At 48.1% G+C, this 12,657-nt stretch overlaps 1 protein-coding gene across 1 annotated transcript; it reads left to right on the top strand.

Annotated features, from left to right (window-relative positions):
* The first annotated feature begins 2,366 nt into the window (after positions 1–2,366).
* Positions 2,367–4,285, top strand: LOC141206889 (olfactory receptor 5V1-like). The gene is made up of 2 exons (XM_073664258.1): positions 2,367–3,190; positions 4,189–4,285. The coding sequence occupies exons 1-2, from the start codon at positions 2,367–2,369 to the stop codon at positions 4,283–4,285; spliced, it is 921 nt and encodes a 306-aa protein (XP_073520359.1).
* The last annotated feature ends 8,372 nt before the right edge of the window (positions 4,286–12,657 follow it).

Raw genomic sequence — 12,657 nt, 5'->3', positions numbered from 1 at the left:
AATGGAATGGTTCAGAAATAAACGTATCCAGGTGTTAGAATGGCCAAGTCAAAGTCCAGACCTGAATCCAATCGAGAATCTGTGGAAAGAGCTGAAAACTGCTGTTCACAAACGCCTCCATCCAACCTCACTGAGCTCGAGCTGCAAGGAAGAATGGGCAAGAATTTCAGCCTCTCGATGTGCACAACTGATAGTATGCATACTCCCGGCCACATTTCGACTAGACTGTTTCTGGACTCGCTCAACACTCTTGCACTGAGCGAGGTCGCATCCATCTAGTCGTAATGTGGCCAAGAGTATGCATATCGTATACTTGCAGTCACATGACCACCGCTCCTGCCGCTAACACCGGAGAATCCTCACAACGCGCAGTGCGTGCGATGAGAGGATTCACAAGTCTGCAGTCACAGAGAGTGACTGGAGACATGTAGTTTAAGACCGGACCACCCTTTTAACCTCCATAAGTTAGCAACAACTTCTTGCAGTATACAACAACTTCAGGCTTATGCTGTAAAAGGACTATCTTTATAAGATATTACTGTGTTCTACACTATATAGTATGACTTGTTTTGTCTTTTTCTTCCTGTGATCCTTCAAGGTATGATGATGCAGCTATTATTTGCATGTGTATCCCAACTAAAACAGTTAATTCTCATGTGATGCTTGATTCTGCTGAAATTTCTGCAACATAAATGCCACTTACTAGTGCAAGAAACACTAAGGCTCCGATTCATCATTGCTGTTTCTCAAGTTTTCCGGAGTAAATTGTTCCTTTTTAGTGGCTTCTGAGGATAAGTTTATCCGAGTCATCAGCCTCAGAAATCGCAGGTTAACAGCAGCTCAGATTAGAGACCAGGTCAATGCCACACAGAGTTCTAGCAGCAGACATATCTCTACAACAACTATTAAGAGGAGACTTTGTGCAGCAGGCCTTCATGGTAAAATAGCTGCTAGGAAACCACTGCTAAGGACAGGCAACAAGCAGAAGAGACTTGTTTGGGCTAAAGAACCCAAGGAATGGACATTAGACCAGTGGAAATCTGTGCTTTGGTCTGATGAGTCCAAATTTGAGATCTTTGGTTCCAACCACCGTGTCTTTGTGCGTCGCAGAAAAGGTGAACGGATGGACTCTACATGCCTGGTTCCCACCGTGAAGCATGGAGGAGGAGGTGTGATGGTGTGGGGGTGCTCTGCTGGTGACACTGTTGGGGATTTATTCAAAATTGAAGGCATACTGAACCAGCATGGCTACCACAGCATCTTGCAGCGGCATGCTATTCCATCCGGTTTGCGTTTAGTTGGACCATCATTTATTTTTCAACAGGACAATGACCCCAAACACCTCCAGGCTGTGTAAGGGCTATTTGACCAAGAAGGAGAGTGATGGGGGGCTACGCCAGATGACCTGGCCTCCACAGTCACCAGACCTGAACCCAATCGAGATGGTTTGGGGTGAGCTGGACCGCAGAGTGAAGGCAAAAGGGCCAACAAGTGCTAAGCTTCTCTGGGAACTCCTTCAAGATTGTTGGAAGACCATTTCCGGTGACTACCTCTTGCAGCTCATCAAGAGAATGCCAAGAGTGTGCAAAGCAGTCATCAAAGCAAAAGGTGGCTACTGTGAAGAACCTAGAATATAAGACATATTTTCAGTTGTTTCACACTTTTTTGTTAAGTATATAATTCCACATGTGGTAATTCATAGTTTTGATGCCTTCAGTGTGAATGTACAATTTTCATAGTCATGAAAATACAGAAAAATCTTTAAATGAGAAGGTGTGTCCAAACTTTTGGTCTGTACTGTATATATATATATATATGTGTGTGTATATATATATATATATATATATATATATATATATATATATTCATTCATAGTATATTGATATATACACTTTATATTTCCGGATTCTGGTGCTGCACTCAGGACTGTATGTTTTTAGGTTTTTTCCATTTCCTATCTGTGATATTCCGTTATTCCCTGCTGGGATTCTTTTGTTAGTTTCGCTCCTTTCTATTCTCTGTTGCACATGAAACTATCCGCCTGTTGTACAAGATGTAATTTGGAAATTTAAATTACACTGCAAAATTCTGTCCTATAAACAAGCGCGACAATGAGCGTCCTGAGACCCTATTACATTATTTATGGATGTGCAGAGCTGAGGTTTGGGGTTCTGGGACTTCTTCTCCTGGGAGAACGGATGAGCTTTAAAATGAAGAAGTCCGTTAGCTGTTACTATCAGCAATTATATATATTCGCCAAGATGTTCACCTTCTAGGTTCATACATTCCATAAAATTGTGCCATCATTTCATTTTGCCATTCGTTTTACTAATTTGGAAATCTTTTTGAGGAATCACACCAGAGAGATGAGGAACCAAACCTCGATCACCAACGTTCTTCTCGTGAGTCTGTCAGATAATCAGAGGACCATCCATGTCCTCTTCACCGTCTTTCTTCTCGTCTACCTGATGACCGTCTTCACCAATGTTCTCATCATCCTCCTAGTAGTTACTTGCTCTTCTCTTCACACACCCATGTATTTCTTTCTTGGAAACTTGGCATTCTTGGACATGTCCTACTCATCGGTGACTGCTCCGAGGATGCTCCTTGGCCTCACCACCCGTCATTGGTCCATCTCCCTCCCAGACTGCATAGCACAAGTGTTCTTTGTCATCTATTTTGGGACATCTGAGATTTTCTTGTTGTCCTCCATGTCTTACGACCGATATGTTGCCATCTGCCACCCCCTCCATTACTCTCAGGTCATGTCCTGGAGCAAGTGCTCTCAGATAGTGTCTTTGGTTTGGTCTTCATCTCTCCTAGCCCCCATTATTTGTACCTTATGTTTAATAAGGTTGACGTTCTGTGGTCCCAACTTCATCCAGAATTTCTTTTGTGATTTGCCCCATTTGTTCCAGATCTCTTGTACTGATTTTTCCATGAATGTCCTAGTCCTAATAATTGTTGGCTTTTTTCATGGCGCCATAGCTTTTGTTACCACATTTTACCCCTACGTTAGAATTTTTAGCACAGTGTTCAGAATTCGCACCAGTGATGGAAAACGTAAAGCTTTCTCCACCTGTACGTCTCATCTGACTGTGGTTTTTATTTATTACACGTCAGTAACTTTTATCTATCTTGTTCCTAACACGAGTAATCTTCTTACACTAAACCGAGTTTTCACTGTGATATATATGACGCGCCCCTGGGCCTGAGTCGCGCAGCGTTGCGCACGCGGGAGCCTACCCGGAGCCGGATCAGATGGGGGTAGTAGTCGCGTGGCGGTGACCCGGTCCGTGCCCAGGGAGTCAGACTAAGTGGCAGTCTATTAGCAGTAGATGGTGGATGACTACGCCACCCGTTGAATGCAGCTATGGAGCTGCCGCTGCAGGGCAGACCGCTGAGGCCGGTGGAAGGATGGTGCAGCGTGGATGGTATAACCCCCAACGGGAGGGGTATGGCCTCAGGGCAGCCGACGTGGATGATGGGGGTAGCAGGAACCACTCAGAGACGATGCGGTGTAGTTCAGGGTCTTTACTGGTGACAAAGATAGACCCTCCCGGAGTACTTGCTAGCAATCGGGGCCTGGTCAGTCCTTGAGCAGATGGGATCTCCCCTGGCCAGGCGGAGTTGTAGGCCTTCCCAACTAACTGTACTCTTCTGGCTACCTTGCTAGAGGCGGGTAAAAGTAGCCCACGTCCCTGAGTGTACCGTGTGGTGCTCACCCGTATGGCCGGTGACTCGGGGCCTTCTAATGGCTTCTGCTCCACGATGGCGGTGCTGGTCCCACGCGTGTGACCGTGCCTTCGGGTTTCTGGGCCAGAGGACCTGCAATCCCCTGCCGGTCGGTTTCTGCTGCTGGGTAGAGATTAGTCCCCACAGCCTCGGACTCCGGGTCCGGTGATACTTCTCAGTCAGGGCGAGCTCTGCAGCTGCCAGCCCCTGACTCCTTGTAGCACTGTTCCCACAGAGTTCCTGATGTTCTTTTCCTATATCTGCTTCTCTGTCTCTACTTCTTCTCTACTCACTCACCCTGCCTCAGCCCTAGGTTTATATAGGGGAAGTTCTTCCCCTCCCAGGACTGGGCAGGAGGTGTGGCATGCATAGGATCCCTGACCAAGAGACCTCCCACCTGCTCTCAGACGTAATATCTCTATCACTGTGGCAACCAGACCCCTGGGGTGTCACATATACACTAATCACCCCCTTACTGAACCCCCTAATCTACAGCCTACGTTGCAGAGACCTGAAGGCGGCACTGCAGAGAGCGATCCATGTGCACTGATTCCAGGCAGCGGCACGGGGCCATCTAACATCATATCCAGTTGCCAATCAAAATCTGCAGCACAATTCGGCTTATCCACCTCTTCCCTTAACCTTTGCTCTGCTGACACTTTGTGGCTTCAGGTGAAGTGATATCATTACATGGCGACTTGTTGTTCTGCTGACATGTGCCTGCTGGGAGCATTTTCATGTTGATTTCCTCAAGCTTTTCATAATCTTCTTCCGGATGACTGCAGCAATGTCGGGTGTCCTAACACGTAGTGTCTATTTTTTGGTCTCCAGCCACGGATTCTATGTTCCACACTAAACCATGTAAACTGTTTGGAATGCAAGCTCGGACTGGCCCACCGGGAAGCTGGGGAGTCTCCTGGTGGGCTCCTAAACCGAGAAGATTTCCGTGTGCTCTGTCAGTAAACTCCATCCCCGAGGGGCACAGAAACAATTGCCATGCTGACTCTGTCCTAGAATCAGCACTGAGGGGCCACTCTTCCTCCTTCCATGGGCCCAACACCTTTTATTAAAGGGAAAATGAATGCCTCAATGCTCTAACATGCAGTAGCTGCCCTTGCTGCTTGGGGTCATTAACAATTAGAAGAGCTGATTCATTGGAGGATGACCTTTCAGTACTTTTGACTGAGAAGTGTTTCTCAAATCCACACTTCTGGTCAGTAAGGCTGTGGCTACATGTTCTAATTTTTCAAAGAATCGCTGCAAAAACACCGCATTTTGCTGCAGTTTTTGAGAAAATTAGAACATGTAGACTTATATTCACAGTGGAGCTCTGCAAGCAACGGGTGGAGGAGTCTGTCTCATTATCTGGGCACCACCAACATGAAGACTATGTAGCCCGCACAGCTTACCATAAACCTGTCGGAGGGTCAGAATATAAAGCAGGTAGGGCAAAAAGATATATTTGTGTGTGTTGTAATGAGCAGAAAACAATAAAAACTTAAATTATTAGTGGAATGTTAATAAATAGTAAAATACAAAAGTGTTCACTGTTGCAAGCACTTTCCAGCAAAACTTATCAGTGAAGATGGGACTAACCATTTAATGCAAGGTATAAATGCTTTCTTTTGAAGTTGTTTTTTTTTGCATCTATACTGCCACAATTTATATTAGCACATCTTACTACTGAGCTTAACTCGACTAGCACATCTTAGTCTTCAGATTGCTTCTGTTACCATATCTTAGTCCTCAGATTGGTAATGTTACCATACCTTAGTACTGAGCTTGGTTATGTTACTGTATCTTAGTACTGAGCTTGGTTATGTTACTGTATCCTAGTCCTGAGCTTGTTTTTGTATCTTAGTAGCAAAACAGAAGAAGGATCCAGCATCCGCAGGAAAAAGTAAGTTAAAACATGACTTTATTTATGACCATAAAAAAGGGGAAGAGGAAAACACAAATAAAATCACAAGGGAAATATAACAGACAACATGGGTCTATGCTTTTCGAGCTGCAAAGAGCCCTTAGTCCTGACAAAGTGAGTGTCTCAAGTCCAAGAGTTTATAGGGGAACAATTAAGGAAAAAACAATAAGGAAAGACGCAATATTGGGAACAACCCACAGAGACTAACGTCACTGGTGAAGGTGTAGAAAAACATAAACAATAAAAGACAAAGTGTCACATACACATAAATTATTCAAATGAAAAAGAAACGGCCCAATACATAATAACACTCGAAGGTGCCAGATGCCCAGTCCTAAGTAGGCCGGGCGCCTACACATAGAAACGCAAACTCAAAAAATATGAGAAAAAGGGAGAACAAGAGTATAACTGGTGTATGAATACAATTTTATTAATAATTAGAATAACATTCACAAATCTTTAAATAACATCATAAATACAGACAAAGGAAATGAAAAGACCAGGGTCTGCGGGGCCACAGGACACATGGGCCAGAAATTTTGTACGCCAGAAATTTTGTACGTCATAATGGCAATCAGCGCATATGGAATATAAACACAGGGGTCACATGCTAGACACCAAAGTATAAGAATGCATCCAAGTGGAATAAAAAATATTAAGATTTGCGAGTCCTCAGTGGTTGATACCTTTTAATGGCTAACTGAAAAGATGGTAACAAGTTGCAAGCTTTTGAGACTACTGTAGCGTCAGCATCTCTGCCTCCTGCCGGGCAGAGACGCCGTTCCCCTCACCGTGGCGGTCCAGGTCCGGGGTCCTCCAGCTCCCCTTTCCATATGGATCAAGGATGAACTAGCCGGCCACCTCCCTCCCTGGACGACCAGGTGTCATTAGCTACGCGGATTGAAATCCGTTTTCTGGAACACGCTAAGGAGATGATCCGTGAGAGGAAACCTCTGCATCTTGCTCCCATCCTCCAAAGTCCAGTCTCGCAACTTGCACTCCCCCGGGTGTTTTCTCCAGAGCCTATGCATATTGATCAAGTTAAGATGGTCAAGTCTCGCCAGGAGACCCGTCGTGCCGAGGGGAGTTGCTTCTATTGTGGCAATATAGAGCATCAGATCTGCCCGGTGTGACCGGGAAACTCCAGTGTCTAGGATCGCTCGGAGAGGACGTCCTAGGCAAGAGTTCTTCCTCTTCGCCCTTGACTCTGTCCGTTTCCGTTACCAGTGGTGAGACCCGCTTCTTTGAGACTGCCCATCTGGATTCCGGAGCCGCTGGGAATCTCATCAAACAGGCCGTTGTGGAGCGTTTTCAGATTCCTGCCATACGTCTGGAGGATCATTTAGCGGTTTCCTCTGTGGATGGAAAGCTTCTCCCTAAGACCATCTTGTTGGTCACTGAACCGGTAACTCTTCAGATGGGAATGCTGCACTCGGAGAAGATCTCCTTTTACGTAGCGTCCGGTCTCTCTCATCCCCTCTTGCTTGGCCTGCCTTGGTTACAGAGACATGAGCCCGTCCTGAATTGGAGCTCGGGTGAGGTGCTCCGTTGTGGTCAGGAATACCATAAGACCTGTCTGGTTCCAGTTCGTCCTATTCGACCCCCGTCTACTACGGCTAACCTACCTGGCCTGACAGCACCCTACTGGTCCTATGCGGACGTCTTCGATAAAAAGGAGACAGAGACACTACCACCTCATAGGCCTTATGATTGCCCCATCGACCTAATACCTGGTGCTTCACCTCCTCGCGGGCGAATCTACCCCTTGTCGCTGGCCGAGACCCGTGCCATGTCTGAATACATTGAAGAAAATCTTGCTAGACGATTTAACCAGAAATCCACCTCTCCGGTCGGAGCAGGATTCTTCTTCGTCAAAAAGAAAGACGGCTCTCTTCGTCCTTGTATCGACTATAGGGGCCTAAACCAGATTACCATCAAGAATAAGTACCCCCCCTGCCTCTCATATCGGAGCTGTTTGACTACCTAAAAGGCGCAAAGATCTTCACTTAGCTCGACCTGCATAGGGCGTACAATCTGGTCCGGATTCGCAAGGGAGACGAGTGGAAGATGGCATTCAACACTCGGGATGGTCACTACGAGTAAAGCGTGATGCCCGTCGGTCTCTGTAATGCTCCAGCCGTCTTCCAGGAGTTAGTAAACTATATCTTTCGAGATCTCCTGTATTCCTGCGTGGTGGTGTACCTGGACGATATCTTGGGGTTCTCCCCTGATCTGCCTTCTCACCAGAGGGATGTTCGTCAGGTACTGCTGAGGCTCCGGAAGAATCGCCTGTATGCTAAGTTCGAGAAATGCCTCTTTGAGCAGACCTCCCTGCCATTTTGGGGGTATATCATCTCTGAGACCGGACTGCGGATGGATCCCGAGAAGGTGTCTGCCCTCTTAAAGTGGCCCTGACAGGAGGGCTTGAAGGCTATTCAGCGGTTTCTGGGATTCGCAAACTATTACGGCCTCTTCATTCCTCATTTCTCCTCCCGGACAGCTCCCATCTCTGCTCTTACCCGTAAGGGAGCAAATCCCAGGGAGTGGTCTTCCGAGGCAGAGAATGCCTTTATCTCTCTTAAACAAGCCATCTCCTCCGCTCTTGTGCTACACCGTCCAGATTGCAATAGACAGTTCTTCCTGGAGGTTGATGCCACTTCCTCCGGAGCCGGAGCAGTGCTTATCCAGAAATCCTCGTCCGGGCGAATGGTGTGTTCTTTTCCAAACTCTTCTCACCGTCCGAGTGCAATTACTCCATAGGAGATCAAGAACTGCTGGCCATCAAATTAGCGCTGGAGGAGTGGCGCTACTTGCTTGAGGGGGCTCTGCACCCGGTGGTCATCTACACTGACCATAAAAACCTTGCTTATTTGCAGACCGCCCAAAGACTAAACCTGCGTCAGGCCAGATGGTCTTTGTTCTTTGCTCGATTCTGCTTCACTCTCCATTACCGCCCGGCAGACAAGAACATTAAAGCCGACGCTCTATCCCGCTCTTTTCTGTCTTACGACCTAGAGGAGGAGCCTCTACACATCATTGACCCCTTCAGAATTATGACTGTTGCTCCATTTGACCTGTTTCATCTACCTCCTTGTAAGACATTTGTAGCGGCTCAGGATCGGAAGAGAGTCTTACTCTGGGGCCATTCGTCCAAACTGGCTGGCCATGCCGGCCAAAGGAAGACGCTTCTGCTCATTGCCCAGCATTATTGGTGGCCCACCCTGCGCAAGGATGTTGCGGATTTTGTCGCGGCTTGTTCCTCTTGTGCCCATAACAAGATACCTAGACGCCTTCCAGCAGGTCTTCTCCTTCCTCTTCCCGTGCCTTCCGCTCCATGGCAACATATTGCAATGGATTTTATCACGGATCTTCCTGTATCGGCTGGTTGTACTGTCATTTGGGTGGTCGCCGATTGCTTCTCCAAGATGGCTCACTTCATCCCTCTGCCTGGTCTTCCGTCTGCACCTGTGCTGGCTAAGGACTTCATCCGTCACATCTTCCATCTCCACGGCTTACCCCTCCACATTGTCTCGGACCGAGGAGTTCAGTTCACTTCTCGCTTTTGGAGAGCCACGTGCAAGCTGCTGGATGTCTCTTTGGATTTTTCTTCGGCCTATCATCCTCAGTCCAATGGTCAAGTGAAACGCATCAATCAGATCCTTACCAGTTTTCTTCGGCACTTTGTCAAAGCTCACCATAGCGATTGGGTTGAGCTCCTGCCCTGGGCCGAGTTTTCCTATAACAACCATGTGACTGAGTCTTCTGCTAAGTCTCCGTTTTTTGTGGTCTACGGTCGACACCCCTGGATTCCGTTTCCTGTCTCCTCTTCAGTGGACAATCCTGCCGCGGAGTCTCTCGTCAGTGAATTTTCTGCGATTTGGGAAGACACTAGATCTGCGCTTCTTTAGTCCTCCGAGCCAATGAAGAAGCATGCTGATAAGAGACTTCTGGATCCGCCTCAATTCCGTCTGGGAGACCAGGTCTGGCTTTCCTCCAAATATGTCCGTTTCAAGATACCATCATACGAGTTGGGTCCGCAGTTCATCGGTCCATTCGAGATTCTGAACCAAATAAATCCAGTGGCTTACAAGCTGAAACTCCCGGCCTCCTTACGGATCCCTAACTCCTTTCACGTGTCTCTCCTCAAACCAGTTGTCCTTAATTCTTTCTCTGATGATCCAGGTGGCAGGTACCACTCCAGCTCCCGTCTCCACTGAGGATGTCTTTGAGGCAGAAAACATTTTGGCCATCAAGAGGGTAAGAGGAAAGACTTTCTTTCTTGTGGATTGGAAGGGGTTTGGCCCGGAGGAGAGGTCTTGGGAGCCCAGGGAGAACATTCATGCCCCTCGTCTTCTAGAAAAATTTCTTGCGGGCCTAAAGAAGAGGGGGCGTAAAGGGGGGGTACTGTAGCGTCGGCATCTCTGCCTCCTGCCGGGCAGAGATGCTGTTCTCCTCACCGCCGCGGTCCCGGTCCGGCGTCCTCCTGTTCCCCTGCCGCTGTTGCGCACACTGCGCGCAGATTCCCGGGCACTGTGCTTAGGGTGCGCACACGCTCCCTCCATCTTAAAGGGGCCGCGCGCGCCGTCGTAAAGAGTACCCGACCACTCCTATTTAAAGCACCTCCTCCGGTGCCTGTGCAAGGTTGTTGTTTGTGTGCTAACACTCTCCTCAGCCCTCAGGTTCCAGTGCCTGCCAGTCTGTCTGTCAGTGGTGCCCGCCTGCCTGCCTTTCATCCATGCCCGCCTGCCTGTCTATCAGCCGTGCCCGCCAGCCTGTCTGTCAGCCGTGCCCACCAGCCTGTCTACCTGCCATGCCCGCCGGCTTGCCTTCCCTTTTATTCACTCCTGCCCTAGCAGGTGGTGCGAACCTATAATGGGTACTGCTGTCTTGGGTGCAGCTCCAGGCTCTAGTTATACCGCTGTGCTGCCGGGCTTCTGCTTGTGGCCAGAAAACTTGCAGTCTCCTGTCCCCCAGATTCGATTGCCGGGACGTGCAATGCCCGTACAACCCAGGACTCTGGCGTCCTCTGCTCCGCTGACTGGGGTGATCTCCTCACTTGCTCTACACCGCAGAACTTTCTCCTTCTCTCTCTGCTACTTTCTCCCCCTCTCCCTTCTCTCTCACTCACTGACTAACTCCTCCCCCAGCCAGAAAAATCAGCTCCCCAAAATAGGGTGTAGAGCTCCCCCTTCAGGTCAGGGATCAAAACCTGTGTGTGCATGTGGCGTTTACCTGACGTGGGGAGCTCTTCCTGCTTCCAAGTGTAATATCACCTCTGGTGAAGCAGGCAACACTACTGTGGCAACCGGCCCACGGGGCGCCACTTTCCCCACTAATGAAGCACAGTACGTCCTGGACTGTAAAGACATAAGGGTACAAGTTAACAATGTACAATTTCTTCCCTTATGGGGAGGCGCATTTCCTAAACGATACATTATTATCAAAAATGCAAAAAGTACAAAAACATGAGTACTGATGCAAAATATAAACCATTCAACAAGGTGCCCGTGATAACGCCTATCCGTGGTGTCACCTCACAGGTTTGTAGTGCAGCTCGGTGGGAACTGCCGCAAACCACCTCAAACTTCGTCCCTGGGCGTGGCTACAGGGCACAAAGACCATGGTTTGACCTGGTTCTTCGGCTACGCTGAGGCTGCGTGCACACGATGCATTTTTCATGCGTTTATGCTGCGGAATTTCCGCAGCAGAAACACATAAAAAACCGCATGGTAATCCGCACCCCATGGTCCCCAATGGCATTCCGCAATGTCAATGCACATGCTGCGGATTTTTCCGCAGCGTTTCTGCAGCGCTCATAAATCCGCAGCATGTTCATTCATTTTGTGGAAGCGCAGCGGAACTCCCGCCATTGACTTGCATTGAGACTCATAGAATGCGCGACTGTACATTTTTACAAGCGGCTTCTATGCGTCTCTATGTGCTGATGGTACCCAGTTCTGGAGGAGAGAAGACTCTCATCCAGACCTGGGTACCATTGTACCTGTAAGAAAAAGAATAAAAGAATAAATAAAGTTTATATTCACCTGTCCGGCGGCTTCTCTCTGCATGCCGGCAGCGCTGAAGGACCTTCGGTGACGTCACAGTCATGTGACCGCAGGCCCTTCACCGCTCTGTCTCGCGATATGCCGGCAGCCGGGAACCAGACAGGAACGAGCGCTGCAGCACACGCCGGGGCATCGGCGGTGAGTATAGCTTTATTTGAAGCATTGTTTTACGGTCACACTATATAAATCCATGCTGTTTGCTGTTTGCATGGATTTATATAGTGTGACCTAGTTGTCAAGCACTTTCCAAGTGATGCTATCGCCTGGAAAGCGCTTGCCAATCTGCATACGGAAACGCATGTGGATCCGCATGTATTCTGCAGGAAAAACGCATGTGCAATCCGCATGTACAATCCGCATGTACAATCTGCATGTACAATCTGCATGCGTTTTTCCTACCAGGGAGATGCAGAAATGCTGCAGAAATTTTCTGCTTCATATCTGCAGCGTGGGCACAGAGCCTGACGGTTTTTGAGGTCAGGGTTGGATGCGAACCACCCTTTTGTTTTTTCATTGTCCTGGCCACACCTAGTCCTTTGCCCCAATTGTCCATTAACAGTTTAGTATGTACACTTATTCAATTTAGCTTAGAAGTTTATACAGTAGTCTCTGTAGGTAGTTTACGAGTAGTGATTACTGGGCACAAGCTTTTTCAACATTTTAACCTGGTCATATGTACATTTGCTAACTCTTATAATACTCTATAAACCATGCTTGTAATGAACTGGGGACTGACCTAGTGTACTACGCTGCGATCTACGTAACACTGGTGTTTCTGTTGACCTTTCTTACTCTGAGGTGTCTACTGCAGGGGTGGTAGGCTCACTGTGGACTACACTACGGTTAGCATGACGTAGCACAGGTAGGCTTGGTAGTCTTCTACGACCTCTTTGACTCACCATGGGCACGACAGATTCACCGCTAGCAGGGGGTAGA

This window comes from Phyllobates terribilis, unplaced genomic scaffold (assembly GCF_046119375.1).
Source record: "Phyllobates terribilis strain yellow unplaced genomic scaffold, ASM4611937v1 Scaffold_143__1_contigs__length_4665640, whole genome shotgun sequence".
Lineage (NCBI taxonomy): Eukaryota > Metazoa > Chordata > Amphibia > Anura > Dendrobatidae > Phyllobates > Phyllobates terribilis.
Note: the sequence above shows the minus strand (reverse complement) of the source record. Positions and strands in the feature narration are given on the sequence as shown.

What these genes read in the sequence shown, in the direction of transcription:
- LOC141206889 (XM_073664258.1), top strand. Translation starts at nt 2,367, where the DNA reads ATGAGGAACCAAACCTCGATCACCAACGTTCTTCTCGTGAGTCTGTCA. An exon ending in AACCGAGTTTTCACTGTGAT is followed by an intron (nt 3,191 to 4,188) that starts ATATATGACGCG and finishes CTGGGGTGTCAC; the next exon opens with ATATACACTAATCACCCCCT.